Source organism: Caretta caretta, chromosome 2 (assembly GCF_965140235.1).
Source record: "Caretta caretta isolate rCarCar2 chromosome 2, rCarCar1.hap1, whole genome shotgun sequence".
NCBI classification, from domain to species: domain Eukaryota; kingdom Metazoa; phylum Chordata; order Testudines; family Cheloniidae; genus Caretta; species Caretta caretta.
The window spans coordinates 194,667,288-194,689,925 of NC_134207.1; the positions used below are offsets into that span (position 1 = coordinate 194,667,288).

Sequence of the window (22,638 nt, forward strand, 5' to 3'; positions counted from 1 at the left end):
TTTTACTTCTGTTGATGTTGATGCTTTATTTGCACCAGTTGGGATGATTGAGTAGCAGACTGTGCCTCTTAATTTTTTTAAAGCAGAAATTAGCCACATGCAGTGCCAATCTGCAAAGAGTTATGTGTATTAGACCGTATGAACTGGAACCGTAAACCCACTGAACATTAAACCCCACCAAATGAGGGTAGACTCATCCCCACCCCCGTATTCACTCCCTATACCCAGCATACTGAACATAGCCGTTGTGTGGATAACTTACCCCATATCTCGATGTCTGTACTCTGACCGGTTAAACTTTTCCCCCAGTCGGGGAGATTGCAGATTATTATGTGATCCTTGCTCCACCAGCTCCTAAATCGAATTTTGCACCCCTTGATAATCTGTACCTTATCCCCTGACAACCAGAAACTTCTGTGCTTGAACTCGGTACCGTTTCTTATTTCAACATTATCTTAATAAAATTATTATATCACATTCACCTTTCTCCTCCTAAATCTGCCTCATTCCTTTCTCTGCTTCTTTTACTTTCTCTCACCATTCCTTTCTAATTTTTTCCCCACACTTAAAACAGCTGGCAGAAGACACCTAATTCCATGATGAGTGAAGCTGTTAATGACTGTTCAGGACTGGGGAAGCACTAAAAGTGTTGGATCTACAAGATCTTGTAAATGTGAATCCTACAAATAATTCAGAACTGAGGGGAAAAAATGTATACGTGAAATTCAGAGGGTGAGGGTCAAGCTGAAAGGTTAGTGATGCTGCCACACAGGAAAGCCAGTTATGGAGGAGAGATTTTTTCTTCTAGCCCATAAGGGAATCGAAGCTATGGGTTCCGCACATGGAATAGGGAATGCTTCCCACATCTCTAACAAATCTATGTTGACAGGTCCAGAAAAAGCTGCATCCAGACCTTGTAGACTAGCTTGGTTGAGTCTCTTTTCTAAAATGTTGATACAAACTGCTTAAATGACTGGTTTTTGAGACTAGTCAAGTTGTCTAGTATTTAAATAGCACAGGGAGGGCTGTGGAGGTGACGTGCTCAATCCTTGGAGGATCAGTTCATGTTCCTGTTTTAGCAATCCCGCTGGTTGGTTGAAGGATTGGTGTTTACAGGCTTTAAAAGGAATGTTGCCATGACATTGGAACTTAAGGATAGATAGAAGTGATAGGTTTCTGCCATGTTGATGAACTTTATGTAAAATTTTCCAACTTCTTAGAGAAGAAAAGATAAACTGTGCTCAAGTGGGGATAGGAGTTAGGATATTGAGCCCCCTATGTTGAGATGTCTGGAAAGCATGCAGATAACCCCAACTGGAAGTTTTGCAGAAAGGAAAATTTATTTGAACTCTCTCTGAGGTTCTGGAGGAAACTCAGTTAAAATCTGAAAAGGATGTTGTAAATGAGTTAGTTCAGTCTGCCGCTCCTGCTGACATGCATCTCAGGGTATGTCTAGACTAGGATAAAAGAGGTGTGGGTTTTAAAAAAATGTGTTAGTGAACTTGTTTGTAAAACCCTATCTCAACAGGGCAAATTTTATTTTTAATAGATGTTTGAGGTGGGTATTAACCTGCCATAGCATTGGCCTCCAGACTAATATGTTAAAATACAATTTACGCCATCTACAATGGTTTCAAAACATGTTGATTCAAATAAGTTGGATAACGAGATTTTAGGAATACACTACCTTGTTTAGCCTGGGCAATCCCTTAGTTGCCTTTGCTGTGGTGTTTGACAGTATGTTGTTTAAAAGCTGAAGACTGTAACAGGTCTGGGTTGTTAGCAGGACACAGAGGAAGTGGTTCTGTTATCATCCAACATCAAAGACTTCAGAGTTGGTGGTAGGCAGGGCCATTAGGGCAATGCCTTTTTGTCTTACTGAAATAAATTGAGAGGATTGCTGAGGGGATTGCCTGTTGGCAAGGTAATAAGTAGCACCCAGCTAGGAAGCAGATGGGGTGGAGTCTGACCATCTAACACTTAAGAAATTAAAAGGAATCTAGAAAGACCAAAAGCAAAACATATCAATCTTCCCCTTCTCCCACTCACCAGTGAGTCTGGAAGGCCACCCGAAATCTTTCCATGCTTAGCTTCCATTGATAGGAATTTAATGTTAGAGAGATGTGGAACAATACGCTAGTTGGTGGGGTTTTGGGGGAGAAAGGGATTTTTATTTTTTTTTTATTATTTAGCTGTAATTGATGTCTTAGATCAGGGGACATAAATTGTAAACCTGAAAACTCTAAAATGCTGCTGCCAATCCCTTGATGGAATAAAATGAGACTGATTTATCAGGACAATATTGTCATATCAAACTGAAAAAAGTTAGGTTTCAGAGTAACAGCCGTGTTAGTCTGTATTCGTAAAAAGAAAAGGAGTACTTGTGGCACCTTAGAGACTAACCAATTTATTTGAGCATGAGGGGAGGAGGTATTGTTTCATATTCTCTGTGTGTATATAAAGTCTGCTGCAGTTTCCACGGTATGCATCCGATGAAGTGAGCTGTAGCTCACGAAAGCTCATGCTCAAATAAATTGGTTAGTCTCTAAGGTGCCACAAGTACTCCTTTTCTTTTTTTGAAAAAAGTTAGCAACTGTATTTAACATAATTATAGTTTGATAGAGAATTGTCTGCACCACCGCTGCTGCTGCTGAACTGATTTGAGTACTAATGTAGGCAAGGCAACATTGTTCACCAGCATTGTTGCCTAGATCTACTCTGAGCTTTGTCAAATGACAAAGGGGTGAATATGCTGGTGCCCTGTCAGATCTAGTGCTCTCACCAGTGAAGCTGCATAGTAAATATCCAAAAAAGTCCAATATTCTCAAGGCCTGCTGGGTGTATCTTTTTTTTTTTAACCACTGTTTCTACACTTCTCCTTAAACTGTCTCGTTTGCAAGGACGTGCCTTGTGCAGGTTCTGCACTAGTATTAAGCTAGTTACTGTATAAGAAAAGGGTCTTTATTTCTAAGTTTTAAGATGTCATGGACTTGTGTGTGTGTGCGCTGTAAAAGGGCATTGCAAACAATAGCGATAAACTTTATTATAGGTCAGCCTGTATCTGGTCCAAAATATAACTTTTTGGCAAACTGGAGCTCCCTATAAAGCCTAGGACAAATAGAAACATGTCAACAATTTACAAATAAATCCACTTGAACAGCTTGTTTTAACTACCATCCCCCATGCGCTGAGATCCTGAAACTGACACTGATTTTGCCAGTGAAACTGGTTTGGTTTTTTTATTGCCCAAGCTAAAAGAAGTGTAAAACTGTAAACACCATAAATAGTGTCAGATCAAACAGATTTACTCAAATCACTCTTAGATTTAAGATTTTATTTATAAAAGTGGTAGAAATGTTTGTTTACCACATATGATATTTAGGTTGATTGAATCCCTTCAAGTATTTAATATTCTTCTTTGTCCCGCTGTGTTTGCTAAATTCCTTGAATTAAAAACTTGGGGTGGGAAGAGTGTCAGGAAAAATGAATGTTGCTAATGCTGGCGTTTCTGGAAATTGCTCATGCCTAAAAGTTTCTGGGAAAAGTTTATATGTAAAAAATGCAAACCAAAGTTGTCTGCTTTTTGCTCTAAAAATGGAGCTTTGTTACTATTTCTAGTCTGCCAGTTTTCTAGCTTTTTTAGCCTTATTTCCATCAAAACTCTGCGTTTTTGTTTTAGTCCCCCTTCCTTCAGCTCCCCTCTCAACTCAAAAGAATCTCCCCTCCCTCCCCCAAACAAATAAAAATTTCCATCTGGCTGGTCTCTGGCCCTAGTCTATGTTGAAAACTTAAACCAGCTTAATTAGGTGGATTTTAGGAATAGTTTTTAGTTAAACCCAGTAAATATTGAGCAGAGACAAACTGATACAGCTCTGGGTAGTCAGTTTTTACTTGGGGAATATCACTGGATAGGGATTGGAGTAGGGACACATTGGAAGCAGCACTAACATCCCAAATACCAGCAAAGCAATTGGAGCTTTCAGTTTTACCTTAATTTGACAAAGTATTAAAAGCCAAAACAAATCCAGAAACGCAACTTGTCACTAGTTGCTATATATAGCATCTTTGCTATTTTAACCCATCTGTTTAGCCCACTTGCAAATTAGATTTAATCTCATAAAGGTGCCCTCTTTCACATTGTTGCCAATAGTGATGGTGCCAAAGTTCACTCACTAAGGGGCTTCTCTACACTGGCACTTTATAGGGCTCCAACTTTCTCGCTCAGGGGTGTGAAAAAACACCCCCTGAGTGCTGCAAGTTTCAGCACTGTGACGTGCCACTGTAGACAGTGCACCAGCAGTGGGAGCCACGCTGGTAGCTATTCCCCTTGTGGAGGTGGGTTTTTTTAGCACTGGGAGCTCTCTGCATAGCCACGTTAAACTGCTGCCGCTGCAGTGCTTTAACGTTGCTAGTGAAGACGTGCCCTAAGATGCTGCTTCCTGACAGCACAGGGGAGCTACCATCTTAGTTGAAGCCAGGTTGGCTTCACTTGTGTGGGGAACAGTGGGAACCAGTAGCTGAAGAAGACACTTTCCATTATGAAGAATTGCAAAAAAAAAAATGTCCATTAATCCTAAAAACGTCTCAAACTACTTGTTGCACCAAATCTATTCAGAGGAGTGGGTAGGAGGAAAGCCTGTGGTGAGGTGGGCATGTGCAGAAGGAAATGGGGAGATGGAAGCGGACTGCTTTGCTCTGCGCCAGAGGGGGAGAAAGCAGCCACGTGGTGTACTGGTGAAATTAGCCCTTAAAGCTAAAGTAAAAAGGCTTAAAGATGCTGCTGCTGATCTCCAAACCATTAGAAATACCACGTGTAACATTCTCTTTGGCATTCTTGTTTGATGTTCATTTCTGACATTTTAAATCTTTTACAAAAGGAAGCTTCCCAGACAAAACTTACTTAAATGGACTTAAGGTGAAGGATATATAGCTGTAGTTCACGGAATAAACACATCACAGGGGCTGTTGTAATCCTCCCTAAAACAAGCATTACTAATTCAGGATTCAGAGTTAGGGTCAAGGCATAAATTTAAAAGAAATGTAAACATATTAAAATTTGGAAACGCTGTAGTAAAGGCATTTAGAACACTTAACTCCACCTGTTGTGACCTCATGAGTCAAAAATGAAAAATCAAATATGTTTTTTAGAAACCAGTTGAATTTAATCCAGACCAGCAAATACCATAATATACTAATTATAATTGTACATTTGTTTTGCATGGTGTCATTATAGGCTAGAATTGAAGTTACTTGGAAATGCACAGTTAAGACACCTATACCTTAACATGTTTGGATTCTTTCTAAGTTTCCTGGTCTTGTAATGCTTTTTGTGATGTTAATTATGACATCCCTGTAAGGATTTTACTCTTGAGTTACTGATACATACTTTCAACCTTAACTCTATTTTAATGTATTTTTTATATTCACAGATAACATTTACATTAGCCAGATCCTTCGCTTATGTAAATTGGTATAGCTACATTAATTTCGGTGGAGCTATGCAGATTTACAACAGCTGAGTATCTGGCTCTTGAGTGTTACATACGATTCAAAAGGGACTGGAGAAAATCCGTGTCTTTGAAAGATGCAAATTGTTTTCATGTAGTTTGTCAGTGGGATTATCAAGTAGTCCTTTTATGTAGATTTTAAATGGCAAATCTTTCTGTCAAATCTTGGAACAATAGGGGAAGAATGGTTCTAAAAAGTCAGTCATTTTTATGCTACTGATATAAAAAATTAAACCAGTCTGATGGGAAATAATCAAGATGGAACTGTTTCTGAAAATTTATGCCAGCATTTGGCCCAGTTTCTAGCTTCTAGTATATTGATAGGAGACCAGTAAAAACTTGATGCAACATAATTTGTTATAGCTTTTTTATAATGATTGGATACGGTTTTCTTCATATATTCATCTTGCCTCCTAAAGAGTGGAAAACAGATGTGCTCTGAGCTATGTGTTTGAATGATCCTAATTGTACACTACACACAGTTCATAAGCAGATCTCTAACGTTCCTTTTGTCTTTAAATAAATGCACCTCTTTTATTTTGAGTGTCAATCAGTTTCTAGTTTCTTCCGGCATCCAGCTGTGCACCCTTGCCTTTATATCACAGTGAATGTAACTGATAACACCCCTTTAATGTCAAGACATCTCTGAAGTCCTAGTCCTATGGCCTCTGGAGTGTCACAGTGGTAGACTGTCTCATATTAAATTGCAGAATGCACTTCCTCAGTGTATGTAGTCTAGGCAGAAGATGCACTTCTCTGATAGAGCCTGAAGTGTCCTTGAATGCCTCTGATACCAGTTTGCTGTTCCCCCTTTTTGTGGCAGTACCACTGAGCTCCACTCTGGCTACGGAGTGTAGGAACTGGTTGAGCAGGTCTGGATGCGTTGTCTCACCTTGGAATGGAATGTTTGATTCCAGTATTACCCAGTGGGCTCCTTAGCCCAGACCTTGCCTCTCACTATGTTTGTATATGCCGGGGTGTTTGTATAGCTCAAGTGCTTTGAAAATGTAAAATGTTGTCTGTGTAAGTACTAAGTAATTATTCCTATTAATAATAAACTGAAAAATTATATATCCTCTTAAAAGCTCCCAGGTACGTGGAGAATAAAGACTATCCCAACAGAAGCTATTGCAGTATATGTAATAATACGTGCTTTGAAATCTGAAAGTATGAACAATACAGTATGCCCGACATTTCCTCTAATATTAGAGTTCTGTACGCTTTGCATAGTTGCTACTGTACAAGTAGGTTTGTGGCAGAGAGCTGGCAGGGTTGAAAGGTTGCTGGCAGGAATAGCTCAGTGATTGGCAGTGTTTCAGTGCTACAGCCATCCTTCATTGAGACTATTCTCCCTTCCACAGTCAGCTGGGGTTTTGTAGTGACTGCTTTTTACACACGCACACGTTTTATTTGTATGTGGTGTATTTTAAGGTTTGGGCTATGAAAACAGGAATAAAAAGACAACAGAAACTGAGGCATGTCAAATCCTGAAAGAGCAGTCTTTGTCTTTGAGCACTACATTTTCATCATCTAGGTAGATCACTCCAAAATAACTAGAAATGATCAATACAATTCAATAAAACTTCATTTTGGGACTCTCTGTAGGAGGAGATGTGTTGGCCTCAACAGTAGAGTATTCCTGAGGTACTTACTGAAAACCAAGCTGAGAAAGAAACTGAACCCTGAAAAGAAGACAGATTTAAAAATGGATCTTTGAGGCTGCCTGAACTGTGATTTCTAGAGAAGATGGAAGTGTCAACACACTGGGTAGCAGAATTTTGTCTATGGAGAGCTAGGAGAGTTTGATTCAGATAGAGTTAAAAAGATTTCTACTTCAACTGGATAATTAGACCACAAAATCAGCCTTGTTTATGTGGAGGATTCATTTTGTCTTGGATTTGTTCTTTGACTATCTTGAGGAAAGGTAACCTATTAGAGGAAAATACAAAAAGCCAAATTTATCTTAATGATACACCATAAAAAAAAAAAAACCCACAAGGCTCCTAGCAGTATTAAAGTGACAGGTTTTAAAATGAGATTACCTCTTGCTGTAGCTGGTGGAGCTCCAGATCAATTTAAGAAACACTCACCTTTTCACTGTAGCAGAGGAAGCTGATAAATATTTAGATTACTTGGCCAATCGCAGGTGAGGTAGAAGATGAGCAATTCATTTTGAACACGTCAGACTAGGACTGAATTAATCTGGGTCTGCCTCCATAGCTTCACATGAGAGTTATGGACGCCTTCTGCTGAGCACCTGCTTTCAGATCCTCTTTAGTTTTGTTGTTTGTTTAAATGTAAAACTGGAATCATCATCTTCTAAACTGTATTCAGTTGGCCAATGCAGCTTACAACTGAGCCGGTTCTTAGTTCTCAGAGGCCATTTGGAAGGCTGTCTAAAGCAGACTCCTAAGAGGAAATAGAACTTGCTTCTCATCTAACCCACATATTCCAGCCCTTTCATTAAAGGGGAGCTCTGTCTTGCTTCTGGGGGAGACCTCACAGACCAGCAGACTGTGATTACAGGAATGAAAATGGGTTACTGCCATCTCCATGCATCTTTCTCAGAATCCTTCTCATCACTCCATTCTCGCTGAGGCTGCAGTTCCTTGACCTCATCTATTGAGCCACAGAATCTCCACTCTTCCTACAACACAGGCTATTTGTTAATTTGGTCTAAGTCAGGTGTCAGCAACCTTTCAGAAGTGGCGTGCCAAGCCTTCATTTATTCACTTTAATGTAAGGTTTTGCGTGCCAGTAATACATTTTAACATTTTTTAGAAGGTCTCTCTCCGTAGGTCTATATATTATATAACTAAACTATTGTCGTATGTAAAGTAAACAAGGCTTTCAAAATGTTTAAGAAGCTTCATTTAAAATTAAATTAAAATGCTGATCTTACACCGCCGGCCCGCTCAGCCCGCTGCCAGCCTGGGGTTCCGTTCACCTAGGCTGGCAGCGGGCTGAGCAGGGCCTGCGGTCGGGACCCCGGCTGGCAAAGGACTGGCAGCCAGAACCCCAGACCGGCAGCAGGCTGAGTGGGGCCAGCAGTCGGGACCCCAGACAGGCAGTGGGCTCAGCCTGTTGCTACTCAGCCCGCTGCCGGTCTGGGGTTCCGTCCGCCATCTCCTGCCAGCCAGGCTGTCGGCCCTGCTCAGCCCGCTGCCAGTCTGGGATCCCAGCCCTGCCCACATAGAGTGGGTACCTACCTTCTCCCTGGTTCTAGCCCATTCTCTTCCTCTCTGCACTGAGCTGAGGGTGGGAGAGCACTGAGCACAGGGCTGGGGGTGAAGGAGCAGGCTGGGGTGTAGGGTCTGGCCAGGAGCTAGAATGAAGGAGGGGGCTCAGAGTTGGGGCAGGAGGTTTGGGTGTGGAGTGCTTACCTGGGCAGCTTCCATTTGGTGCAAGGGGTGCAGGAGCTCCCGTTTGGTGCTCAGGGTAGGGGTGGGAATGTGGGGGGTGCAAGAGTCAGGGCATGGGGGGGGGCTGGGTATGGGTGGGGGGTGCAAGAGTCAGGGCATGGGGTGGGGGGGGCTGGGTATGTGAGGGGTGCAGGAGTTAGGGCAGGGGGCTGGGGGGTATGTGAGGAGGGTGCTGGAGTCAGGGCATGGAGTGGGGGGGTGCTGGAGTCAGGGCTGGGGTAGTGGGGGGGTGCAGGGGTCAGAGCAGAGGGCTGGGAGGGTGTGGGGGGGGTGTAAGGGTCAGGGCAGGAAGCTGGGGTGTGTGGGGGGTGTAGGGGTCAGGGCAGAGGGCTGTGGTGTGTGGGCTAGGGTCATGGGGGTGCTCCCAGCCCCCTACCCAGAGCGGCTCACGGCAGGGGGCTGGAAGGGATATCATAGAATAGAATCATAGAATATCAGGGTCGGAAGGGACCTTAGGAGGTCATCTAGTCCAACCCCCTGCTGAAAGCAGGACCAATCCCCAATTAAATCATCCCAGCCAGGACCTTAAAAACTTCTAAGGAAGGAGATTCTACCACCTCCCTAGGTAACGTATTCCAGTGTTTCACCACCCTCCTAGTGAAAAAGTTTTTCCTAATATCCAACCTAAACCTCCCCCATTGCAACTTGAGACCATTACTCCTTGTCCTGTCCCCTTCTACCACTGAGAATAGTCTAGAACCATCCTCTCTGGAACCACCTCTCAGGTAGTTGAAAGCATCTATCAAATCCCCCCTCATTCTTCTCTTCTGCAGACTAAACAATCCCAGTTCCCTCAGCCTCTCCTCATAAGTCATGTGTTCCAGACCCGTAATCATTTTTGTTGCCCTTCGCTGGACTCTCTCCAGTTTATCCACATCCTTCTTGTAGTGTGGGGCCCAAAACTGGACACAGTACTCCAGATGAGGTCTCACCAATGTCAAATAGAGGGGGACGATCACGTCCCTCGATCTGCTCGCTATGCCCCTACTTAAACATCCCAAAATGCCATTGGCCTTCTTGGCAACAAGGGCACACTGCTGACTCATATCCAGCTTCTCGTCCACTGTCACCCCTAGGTCCTTTTCCGCAGAACTGCTGCCTAGCCATTTGGTCCCTAGTCTGTAGCTGTGCATTGGGTTCTTCTGTCCTAAGTGCAGGACGCTGCACTTATCCTTATTGAACCTCATCAGATTTCTTTTGGCCCAATCCTCCAATTTGTCTAGGTCCCTCTGTATCCTATCCCTGCCCTCCAGCATATCTACCACTCCTCCCAGTTTAGTATCGTCCACAAATTTGCTGAGAGTGCAATCCACACCATCCTCCAGATCATTTATGAAGATATTGAACAAAACCGGCCCCAGGACCGACCCCTGGGGCACTCCACTTGACACCGGCTGCCAACTAGGCATGGAGCCATTGATCACTACCCGTTGAGCCCGACAATTTAGCCAACTTTCTACCCACCTTATAGTGCATTCATCGAGCCCATACTTCTTTAACTTGCTGACAAGAATACTGTGGGAGACTGTGTCAAAAGCTTTGCTAAAGTCAAGAAGCAATACATCCGCTGCTTTCCCTTCATCCACAGAACCAGTAATCTCATCATAGAAGGCGATTAGATTAGTCAGGCATGACCTTCCCTTGGTGAATCCATGCTGACTGTTCCTGAGCACTTTCCTCTCATGTAAGTGCTTCAGGATTGATTCTTTGAGGACCTGCTCCATGATTTTTCCGGGGACTGAAGTGAGGCTGACTGGCCTGTAGTTCCCAGGATCCTCCTTCTTCCCTTTTTTAAAGATTGGCATTACATTAGCCTTTTTCCAGTCATCCGGGACTTCCCCCGTTCGCCACGAGTTTTCAAAGATAATGGCCAATGGCTCTGCAATCACAGCCGCCAATTCCTTTAGCACTCTCGGATGCAACTCGTCCGGCCCCATGGACTTGTGCACGTCCAGCTTTTCTAAATAGTCCCTAATCACCTCTTTCTCCACAGAGGGCTGGCCATCTATTCCCCATGTTGTGATGCCCAGCGCAGCAGTCTGGGAGCTGACCTTGTTCGTGAAGACAGAGGCAAAAAAAGCATTGAGTACATTAGCTTTTTCCACATCCTCTGTCACTAGGTTGCCTCCCTCATTCATTAAGGGGCCCACACTTTCCTTGGCTTTCTTCTTGTTGCCAACATACCTGAAGAAACCCTTCTTGTTACTCTTGACATCTCTCGCTAGCTGCAGCTGCAGGTGCGATTTGGCCCTCCTGATTTCATTCCTACATGCCCGAGCAATATTTTTATACTCTTCCCTGGTCATATGTCCAACCTTCCACTTCTTGTAAGCTTCTTTTTTATGTTTAAGATCCGCTAGGATTTCACCGTTAAGCCAAGCTGGTCGCCTGCCATATTTACTATTCTTTCGACACATCAGGATGGTTTGTCCCTGTAATCTCAACAGGGATTCCTTGAAATACAGCCAGCTCTCCTGGACTCCTTTCCCCTTCATGTTAGTCCCCCAGGGGATCCTACCCATCCGTTCCCTGAGGGAGTCGAAGTCTGCTTTCCTGAAGTCCAGGGTCCATATCCTGCTGCTTACCTTTCTTCCCTGTGTCAGGATCCTGAACTCAACCAACTCATGGTCACTGCCTCCCAGATTCCCATCCACTTTTGCTTCCCCCACTAATTCTTCCCGGTTTGTGAGCAGCAGGTCAAGAAAAGCTCCCCCCCTAGTTGGCTCCTCTAGCACTTGCACCAGGAAATTGTCCCCTACGCTTTCCAAAAACTTCCTGGATTGTCTATGCACCGCTGTATTGCTCTCCCAGCAGATATCAGGAAAATTAAAGTCACCTATGAGACCAAGGCGTGCGATCCAGTAGCTTCTGCGAGCTGCCGGAAGAAATATGCCCTGATTCCCGCCCCGTCCCCACCTCTTCTCCGCCTCCTCCCCAGAGCAGTGAGCACATTGCGGCTCTGCTTTTCCCCCTCCCCCGCAAGGGCCATCAGCTGATCCGCAGCAGGGAGGGAGAGGAGGAGGGGCAGGTACCCAGCATGCTGGGGGAAGAGGTGGGGGGAGCTTGCCTGCTCTGCAACAGCAGCCGGAAGGACCAAGCTTCTTCACCCTGCCCCTGTGGGGGGCGGAGAAGAGCGGGCGGGGCGGGCAGGATTTTTAATGGCACACTGCTGCCTGCCGGGGTCCCGGCCTGGGTTCGGCAGCGGGCTGAGCAGGGCCAGCAGCTGGGACCTGGCACGCAGCAGCATGCCATTAAAAATCAGTTTGCGTGCCGTCTTTGGCACGTGTGCCATAGGTTGCCGACCCCTGGTCTAAGTTATCCAGCTTTGAGAGGCCGAATTTAGGTGCCTGGAACTTTAATATCCCATTTTTTTGCAGTTTCCTTTTAAAAGTAACTTCCTCTCTGCTCTTATCAAGGAGATCTTCTACCAGTCAGGAATATTGCTCCCCTTGTCTTAAATGTAGATGTTCCTTACCCACATTTATAATCAGATTATAGAGTTCTAGCATGACAGTCTTTTATCGAAAGTGATGTTCTTAAAAGTTCCTAACCCAAGTCAGATTTGATCCAGATGTCATAAGATTCTATTAACAACTTCCCTACCAGCCCATCCAATGACCATTACCACAAGACACTCTACTTAGTTTGAAGCCCCTACTAGATAGACAGCTACTTACAACACTTTTTCTCTATTCTGTTTCTCAAGATTGCATTTCTGAGGATTATTAGCCTCAGCTGTCAAAACATGAGGTCCTAGCCATACAACCCTAGTGTATTGCAACTTCCATGCTTCTGAAATTGCTGATAGTTTCACTTTATTAAATATAAAACAGGAAAGTTGACTACACTTGTGTCTAGAGGACTTGAAGTTTCAGTCTCTATCAAACACTTGCTCATGTCTCTCCAGTTTTAAAGTGTCAATAGACTTAATTTTATTTTCATGTGCAGCCACTCCTTTCTCCAAGTTGATTTATTTTACTAAGCCATATATAAAAAGTATTGCTGTCTACATACAATTGACTTGCATAGAAATGGCATACATTAGTACAGTAGTTCCCAACTTCTGAGGGTCACAGCTCCCCTTATCCCTGTCCAAGCCCCCACCCAGCCCAGGACTGGGAGCAGGGTTGTGGCTTGGGAGTGGGGGGGCAGGGGGAAGAAACACAGACAAGTGTAAGGGGGCTGAGGCTGGGGCCATAGCTATGGATGGGTCTGGGGCCAGGGGCTGAGGTTGGGGTTGGGAGCAAAGCCACAGCTGGGCTGCGGTGGGGGCCAGTGGCTGGCCTGCGGCAAAGTGCGGCTCCGCTCCCAGCCTCTGCTCTGGGCCAGGAATGGAGCTGAGGCTGGGGGTGGGGCCGGGAGCCAGGGACAGCTGGGGGTGGGGAGGGGCTGGGTAGCATTCCCTCCCCACGCTTGTGGAGACTGGGCCTGGCCCACTGCATTCACTCCCCCCCAGATGTTCCTTATTGCCCTTCTGTGGGGGCATGCTCCAACTTTGGAGACCTCTGCATTAGTGGAAAACAGAAGTCTTACTAGAAGACTAGATTTGTATCCTGTAGCAAATGCATTGTTAGTCTAAAATACTTGGGGATCAGAAGGTCATTTTGGATTCTCAACACACATGTCTAAAGGATGTAGGTTTTATATTGGACTTAATCAACATGTGCATGCTGGACCAAATTGTACATTAACTTGAATCCTGTGCAACTGCAGTGGTATCAGTGGGGTTTCACAGGCTATGCTGGGGAAGAATTTGGTCCTATGTAGTGAATTTTGTATAAATTCCAGCATCTAATATGTGAAACTGACATGCACTCGGGAAAACTACATGAAAACAGCTGCCTTGAACTTTGTCCTACAATAGCATTATGAGAGCACAGTTGACCTATTTCTGTTCTAGTGCTGGAGGCATTGGGTTAAATGTAAGACCCATCACCTAATGCAACTTAAATTGGTTTGACTAAGCAATATGCGTGTCCTGTTTATTCTCCAGCTGAGTATTGAACAGGCGCAAGCTGTGGCGGAGCAGGTTGAGATGAAAGCAAAGGTGGTGCAGTCTGAAGTCAAAGCTATGACATCTCGACATAAGAAGGCCCTGGAAGAACGGGAGTGTGAGCTGCTGTGGAAGGTAAAAAGCTTTTTATATAGGTATAGTTAGCTGTTCTAGTTACTAACAATTAACCTTTAAGATGGAAATCTGATCTGTCTTTAAATTAGAATAGGGCCATATTATGATACCCTTGTGTTGAGTTGTATTTTGAGTGGTATTTACAATACAGGTAGTCCCATTTTAAAATCAATTTGAGGATTAAGGTATTTTCAACCTGAATGAGAACGGTAGAATGTGGCTCATAATAAATATATATCCATGGGATTCGAAATGTGTACTTTTAAGAACAAAAATGTACGGTCACAGAGGAATGGATAGGAAATGCAGTAGCCCTGATTCTTGCTGGATCTGCAAACAGAGCTGGCCAAAATACAGGATTTCTGGTTCGCAGAGAAATTGTGAAATTTGGTTTCTGTCTGATTTCTGCATGGCCCTGCAGCAGCACAGGGAACAGGGCTTGTTCAGTTATTAAACAGACGAATTCTGACTACTTCTTCGAGTGATGGTCCCTATTCTATTCCATGGAGGATTAACACATGTGCACAGTGCATCTGCAGCTGGAGATTTTGAAATTAGTAGGGTCTGTTGGTCCGTGCTGATCCCTTGTCTTGCCTCATGGTTTCATCCAAGGGTGGGGCAGACCAACCGCATTTCCAGTTCTTTCTCGCCGCTGCATGGTCTGGCCCGGAACTATTAGTGTCCTCTTGTGTGTGACGCACTTAACAATGTACAATTGTACACAGCTAGTTTTAGAGTGGTTTATTGTTTTTATAGTCTTTTTATAGTTTTAGGAGTAGAATTGGGGTTCTTTTTTGGGAGTTTTGATCAGTGTGAGTCGTTTCTCCCGCCCCCAATGCAGGTACTGGACTATATGGAAACTCCAGGCTTTAAAATATGCGCCTCCTGCCTGCATTTCTTCTCAGTTCAAGCCTCCAGGGTGATAAAATTAAAGACTTTAATTATTTATTATTATTAATGTAAGTAGCATTTTAGGCCTAACTTTTCAGAAGCAATTAGTGATTTTCTAGTCACTTTTGAATATTAGGCCTTAGGGAGCTGTTCTAAGGAAGGGATGAGCATCTTTTTAAAATGTCCATGTTGAAAACACACTTGGTAGAAACTGCATGTCTTGTAAGTGTAATAACACATGTCCACACTTCACCATTGCAGAACTTCTTCCTTCATCTGTTAAACATATAACTGCAGTCTTCAAACGCTATGTACATTGACCGTATGGACACACTGGCTGAAATTTCTGAATGTTTGCTTGGCTGCATTACTGATGGTGGAGTACACTCTGCAACAATGAAGTGATTACACATTTCATTAACTTTACAAGGCATGTGTCTCTTGCCATTAACATCTTGAATGGATTTCTAAAGTACTGAAGAAAAACATGTATATAAACTGAAAAAAAATTGTCACTCTGCCTATAAATCCTATTATGCCAGACACTTAGTGCTCCCTGTGACTGGAAGATGAGACAATTGCAAAGAAAGAAGACTATTTTTAGTTGTTAATAATGACCTTTCTTTTAAGTAGCAAACTAATGCAGCAAAATGTCATGGCAGAAGTGTGTGTTGCTTTTAATTAAGGCTATATTTGTCAGAGGAGGGGCCAGTGATTCTCAGCAGGTTCAGTTTGCAATGTGCATCCACATTTCCCCTAATTATTTTCCTCACATGGACCACATCTTCACAGAGCGTTTGTCCTGCAGACCACTTCCCCTTCCATTCATGATCTCTTAACATCCCTGTGGCAACTACGCTCCAATTTTATGTAGGAAACAGTGGTGCAAGTAAAAATCATTTCTTGCACTCATGGGAGGGGACACAAGGAAGGGTACGTGACCTCCCCACGTGACCCTCCACGTGACTCCTCCCAGCCCGGGGCCCCCACGCTCTTCCTGTCCCCTCCAATACCCCCCTTACCTGTCTAAAATTTTACAACTGCATCTGTTTAACAGATGCAGTTGTAAAACGATGCTTTGGGCCCCTGGTGCCACCTGTACTTCCAGGTGTCATTGAGGATCCAGCAGCACCCCAAATTGAAAACTTCTTAAATGAAAGAAGGATAGGAAAGACAATCACCCCACTTTCCCTTAACACACTATCAGTTCTTCCCTTATGTCCAAACTAAGCTTCTGCCAGCTTGCCTTTATCTAAGTATTGCTCTCCCCCAGGCACTAGGAAAGCAAAGATGCTTCACGATCTGGGTTTGATGGAAAAGAGGCATAGAATTGTGTGTGCCATGTATTATTTTCTTCAGCATGACACAGGAGGGGCAATCAAAATCAGCCTGGCAGAACATGCATGAAAAGTGTCTCTGGACAGATAAACTAAACTGTGTCATGGTATTGTACCCAAACATTGCATTTTAGTGGGAGATTCAACTTCCTTTATAGGAATAGAACAGACTCCTGAACCTCTTACCACAAAAGTGGTCTATGGACATGCAAATAGTAAGAGTTTCAGGAGTCTGTCAGACTAGTTTGGCTGCAAAGAAGAATTCTATATACACTAGGGACAACACCTGATACCTGTCAGGCTGCATAACTGGGCTGACATCAGAATCCAAACATCCTCTGGTCAGTGCAAGCAGAGGCATTCTTCTAATGGTTTGGACTTGATGTGATGGAGTATGAATGTCATGGATAATTCAGACCAATGGGGAGAAACAGAATCAAAAACACTGTTTAAATACCTTCCTTCCCCCCACCGCTCCCTTCTTAAGGGCTCGACCAACTTAACAGCACAATGCATATGCTAACAAACTTAAACAAAGCCTTTGTTTAAGTTTGTTAGCATATGCATAGGCTTTGTTTAAGTTTGTTAGCATATGCATTGTGCTGTTAAAACCATATAAAGAATGAATGCCCTCCCTAGCCATGTTCTGCTCCTTTAAGGAGCAGACCACAGCCCCAAGTCTTTCGGGTACCCCCTAAAAATCTCTTGCCGATACTGCGTACTGGAGAGGGCTACCCTACTTGCACTACTGGTAGGAAAGCAACACTAGAAAAATATTTCTGAACTATTAGCTGTCTTTTAATATAAATGTAATGGGTTTGTTTTGCTTGTTTTTAAGGTGGAAAAGATTCGTCAAGTCAAAGCCAAGTCCCTTTACCTGCAAGTTGAAAAGTTGCGTCAGAATCTAAATAAACTGGACAACACTATTAGTGCAGTTCAGCAGGTCCTAGAGGAGGGTCGTAGCATGGATATTCTCCTGGCTCGGGATCGCATGTTGGCTCAAGTGCAGGAGCTGAAGAATGTGAGAGGCCTTCTACAGCCACAGGAGGATGACAGAGTCATGTTCACTCCTCCTGACCAGGCTCTGTATATGGCCATTAAATCAATGGGGTTTGTCAGCAGTGGGGCTTTTGCTCCTCTGACCAAAGCCACTGGGGAAGGTCTCAAACGTGCACTACAGGGCAAAGCGGCCTCCTTCACAGTGATAGGCTACGACCATGATGGTGAACCACGCCTTTCAGGGGGCGATATGATCTCTGCAGTGGTGATGGGCCCTGATGGAAACTTGTTCGGTGCAGATGTCAATGATCAGCAGAATGGAACCTACCTGGTCAGTTACAGACCACAGCTTGAGGGAGAGCATCTAGTCTCTGTCATGATGTGCAACCAGCACATAGAGAACAGTCCGTTCAAAGTCATGGTAAAATCTGGGCGCAGTTACATTGGCATTGGACTACCAGGGCTTTCATTTGGCAGCGAGGGAGACAACGATGGCAAGCTGTGTCGCCCCTGGGGAGTTTGTGTAGACAAAGAAGGGTACATCATGGTTGCTGATCGCAGTAATAACCGCATTCAGGTGTTTAAGCCCTGTGGCACGTTTCACCACAAATTTGGCACCTTGGGTTCCAGGCCTGGTCAGTTCGATCGCCCTGCTGGTGTTGCCTGTGATAGCTCGCGTAGGATTGTTGTGGCTGACAAGGATAATCATCGCATCCAGATCTTTACATTTGATGGGCAGTTCATTCTGAAATTCGGGGAAAAGGGAACCAAGAATGGGCAATTCAATTACCCGTGGGACGTGGCAGTCAACACCGAGGGCAAAATCCTGGTCTCTGACACGAGGAACCATAGGATTCAACTGTTTGGACCTGATGGTGTGTTTCTGAATAAATATGGCTTCGAAGGGGCACTCTGGAAGCACTTTGATTCTCCAAGGGGTGTGACTTTCAATCATGAAGGCCATCTGGTAGTGACCGATTTCAACAACCATCGCCTCCTGGTCATCCATCCAGATTGCCAGTCGGCACGCTTCCTTGGGTCAGAAGGCACCAGCAACGGCCAGTTCCTGCGCCCACAAGGCGTGGCTGTGGATCAAGAGGGGCGCATCATTGTGGCTGATTCCAGGAACCACCGAGTGCAGATATTTGAGTCAAATGGTAGTTTTTTATGCAAATTTGGCACTCAGGGAAGTGGCTTTGGTCAGATGGACCGACCTTCAGGTATAGCTGTCACCCCTGATGGCATGATTGTTGTGGTTGACTTCGGAAACAATCGAATTCTTATCTTCTAATCTGTGCTATCTGAATTAGGAAGAAACTGTCTCAGGGAAATTCTTTTTAAGAGAACGAAAAAATACAACGTTAATTCAAACCTACCTCATCTTTAATTTTTTACAGATGAATGTACTTATCCTTTCTGCAGGGAGTGATCCTGTGAAGTTATAAATTCTATCTACCTCATTATCTTTTGTTCTCCTCTCTTCTCCCCCACCCCCACCCCCCCGCAGTAAGTTTTACCTCTTCCCCACATGGGGCATCATGCACCAACATGTGTTGCTGAACACATGAGGTGGGTGCATGATGAATTCTGTAGACTAAGCCAAAAAGGCGCACTCTAATTTTTTTTAATGGGGGGGGGGGAAATCAGTAGCATTAGATATTTGTAGAGGATTTGTGTTCTTGATCATACTGTGGTTTTGTGGGGGGGGGTTGTGGGGGGTTTTTTGTTTTGTTTTTGTTTTTTTTTAAATGCTGCTGCAGCAGAGAACTTTTTCCTGTTCTCCATTTTATACCTCAGTGTGTTTGATTTATTGTTCAACATAGTGTCTTGTTCCCAGAAGACTTTGATCTTTTTGTGGAAGTGGGTGAGGTTCGCTAGTCAGGAAAAGCAAGTTTGCTTTTTTGCATATGTGTTTTTGAAAAGTGCAGTAATCCTACAGCACAAAGTGAAGCCCCTGTGAAAATGCACAAATTTCTTGGGGAAAAAAATCATTTTTGGTGACTTCATGTAGTTGTCATAAAAAGTTTAATGAAAAAAGCAGGACTTTCTGTAATGTGTTCTCTGTACTATAATTTCTTTATAGCCCTTTGTCTGATTATTAGCCACATTTTAAAAACAAGGTTCCATTCTTCCTTCCATCATATGTATGTCACTGTTATGTGTATCGATGCCTGTTGCATCAAAACACGGAAGATTGAACCTTGGAGTTAAAATTTGTTTCATGTGAAATGTCTGTGGGGTTTTTTTTGTTTCGTTTTGTTGTTCCCATAAAGGCTTTAGTTAGAGGAGTAAAGATTAATAGGTTTGTCAGGACAAAGTAAATTTTCCCAAAAATAAACATAAAGCACAACTTTGGAAATTCAGGGTGCATTTCAGAGAAGTCCACATTTTTTAAAAAATCAGATCACAAAACCAGTCAGTGACATCAGCTGAACTTTTTGTTTTCTTTTTCCCTCATCCCTCCCCTTTATATAAAAAAAAAAAAAAAAAAAAAAAAGTTGGATTGAAAGGATCGAAGAACATTTTTTAATGTACAGGCATTCTTAATGGCACCTGGTGAAAGGTAACCAACATAGGGAAAAATGGAGCCATATAAAGCTCTGCATCATCATTCCTTGGCATCACCGAAAAACTGCATTTAAAATGGGGACAGTGTCTAAAAACTAGATTAGTCAGATTCTTTAAACTCCATAAACTGCAAAATTTAGCTCCAATGGGGATAGGAATTTCTTGTTTTTCTGAGAAGCTGAGATCTTGAGGAGGGGCTTTGGTTACCAAGCCACGTGAATTTTATTCCCTAGTGGATTACAGTCCACATTTCAATAGCTTGCATCTTAATATGTTAGATATTGATGTTGACATGGACTCTTGAGAAATTGTCTTGCCTTCTGGATGGGACTGTTATTGGCAAACCATAAAGGCTAATATGGGGGATGGAGAGATTTTGCATTGTGCAGAATTGAAGAGTTCATGCATCAATTAGGTTTTTTTTCCTCTGTAGTGGTGTAAGATTAGTGTTATCAATTCCAGCAAGAGAAGAGCCCTGAAAGAGAAGCAAGGTTATTAACTAAAAGCCTGAAGAAGAAAGGGTTCATCTCTTCTACCAGCCACCACATACACAAGCAACCTGAAATATTGAAGGACTTTCCACATTAATAAGAAATTTCAAGGTGCACTTTCACTTGCTTCCACTGCTTTCTGTATTACCATAACATCTCCAAGAAATTAATTTCCTGTTTTTAGAAATCCTAATAATTTGTCCAGACTTATGACAGCAGCCACGTAGGAAGGTGAGGATTTTAAGAGGTGGACAATGAAGAGGGAGTCAGTGAGATCACAAGAACCCTTTTAAAACCGAAAAAAAAAACCAACAACCCTAAATTATACAGGATAACGTAACTGTGCTATTTTCAGCTAACACCTCATGAAGCAAATGCTCAGCAATGGGCATAAACTGGGTTTAATTTTAGGGATAGTGTTAAAAAAAAATCCAAGATAATCTTTTAGAGAGATTTGTCATTAAACCTGTATATGACTCTTCAGAATTTGTGTGTAAGGGAAAGCAAATTACCCCTTTTAGCTTTCACAACCCACTTTCCTTCCTTTTGTGGTAGCCTGTGGAAGCTGATACTGTTTTTGTTTTTGTTTGTTTGTTCTGTGTTTTTTGCTGAGAGAATTATTTTTAACTTGGCTGTGAAAACAAATTAGACTCAAAGACCTAGATACCAAAGATAACCGGTTGAAAGCTTTAATTTGACAATTTGCAGAATACTTCCATTTCACCTCTGTTTTACTAAAAATGCTTGGCCTTTTTACCTTGACCTTTGTGGTTGTCACTGCTGGATTATGCCAGAAAAGCTATTATGCTTAATGCTTACTGATGGTGACCTTTTGTATTTTCTGTTCTCCCTGTGTGGCCACCCCAGCCCCCAGGCTTTTTTTTTTATTATTTTATTTTTTTAAATATAAAGTGTTTTGGGGCTCCTGACATGCTTTGAGTTGAATTGCAACAAAATTCTTCTTGTCTGTCTCCATCCCTATATTGCATAGAGATGTGAAGGCTGGTGGAATTTCCATTGACCGTCACTATGTCATATGTTGCTGCACAAGACTGGAGAAGGCCACAAGCCTGTCTTTATTTGGGGGAGGCACAATGTCTTTCTTTACAGTTGCTGTTTACTTAATTCACTGGATCTGCTTACAGCACAAACAAGACTATTTGACTTTGAAGTGTTTCACATCACATGTTGGGAGGCTTTTGTTTTTAAAAAACGGCTGTATAGCTACCCAAACGATTTCCTATACTGTTACTGTAATAGATAGTGCTAAGCACACTTGTTCTCATTGAAAAATATTAGTGTAGCTTATAAAATGAAGTGCTTATAATACGATGAGAGTAAGTAGTGTAATATTATAGGGAAAAGTTTAATGCCAACATCATATGTCCCATAGGGGCTTGTTTATTTGGTATATAATTGGTAGGATTTCAAATCTGGCTCAGCGTTTGTTCTATGTATGTTCATGGACAATTGTTGGATAATGCCTCCAGTGTCCTGATACATGTAGAAAATAGGCGAATAGACATACAGGAGAGGAGTGTAGGAAAGGTAAGCAAAGGTTTGACGCTGGGTTACAAACCCCTGCATTTTCTTAAACTGTTCAGTATAATCTCCTGAATTGGTAGAAGTGGATTAGGGGAAGGAGAAGGTTGGTTTATCTTTTCACCCCTTCCCACCCCCCGGGCTCTAGCTTTGGAGAAGAATAACAGATTTGGATCTACAGACTTGTGCTCTGAATGCTCCCAAAGGAATTTAACTGTGCCAGGTTAAACCAATGTTGGCTGTCAGTAAATTTTTGCTTTGTGAAATGTTATCCGTTAACGCTCATAATCTCCTAATTCAGCCATATGAAGCAGTCCTGTTATTTCAGAACTGTTTTAGTGAGAGTTTCAGTGATGTCCTGGTTGAGGGCTTATGAGGCAGCCATGATGTTAGATGATGCAGTACCCTCCGGTAAGTCACTCCTTTCATTTGTACCCTTTAAGTATAACTTATATGGGGAAGCCCACAAGTGCATACCATAAAGAGGGAAAAACCTAAAATTTAGTGTATATGAGGGCCAAAAATAATCAAGTTGGAAACAGAAGAAGGCACTTCGTTGTGGCGTTCCATTGGGAATTGCTGGCGATCGACTCAGTCTGTTTAGTTATAGTTAAGCCAAATTAATTTATTTCCAGAGCAGTCTTTAGGCTTGATCCAGCCATACGTTTTATTTCTTTTGAAGATCATAAAATTTCTATGTTCAGTTCTGGTTTTTAAAAACATGTGCCAAAGTGTTTTTATTTTTATTTGTTA

The 22,638-nt window shown here is 43.0% G+C and overlaps 1 protein-coding gene across 1 annotated transcript in view; it reads left to right on the top strand.

Moving 5' to 3' along the window:
• TRIM71 (tripartite motif containing 71) overlaps positions 1-18,918 on the top strand; it is a 94,534-nt gene extending 75,616 nt beyond the window's left edge. Inside the window, exons 3-4 of the mRNA XM_048838663.2 lie at positions 13,923-14,057; positions 17,124-18,918. Of these exons, the coding sequence (XP_048694620.2) occupies positions 13,923-14,057; positions 17,124-18,575 (1,587 nt within the window). The 3' untranslated portion in view covers positions 18,576-18,918. The remainder of the gene's footprint in view (positions 1-13,922; positions 14,058-17,123) is intronic.
• Positions 18,919-22,638: the final 3,720 nt, after the last annotated feature.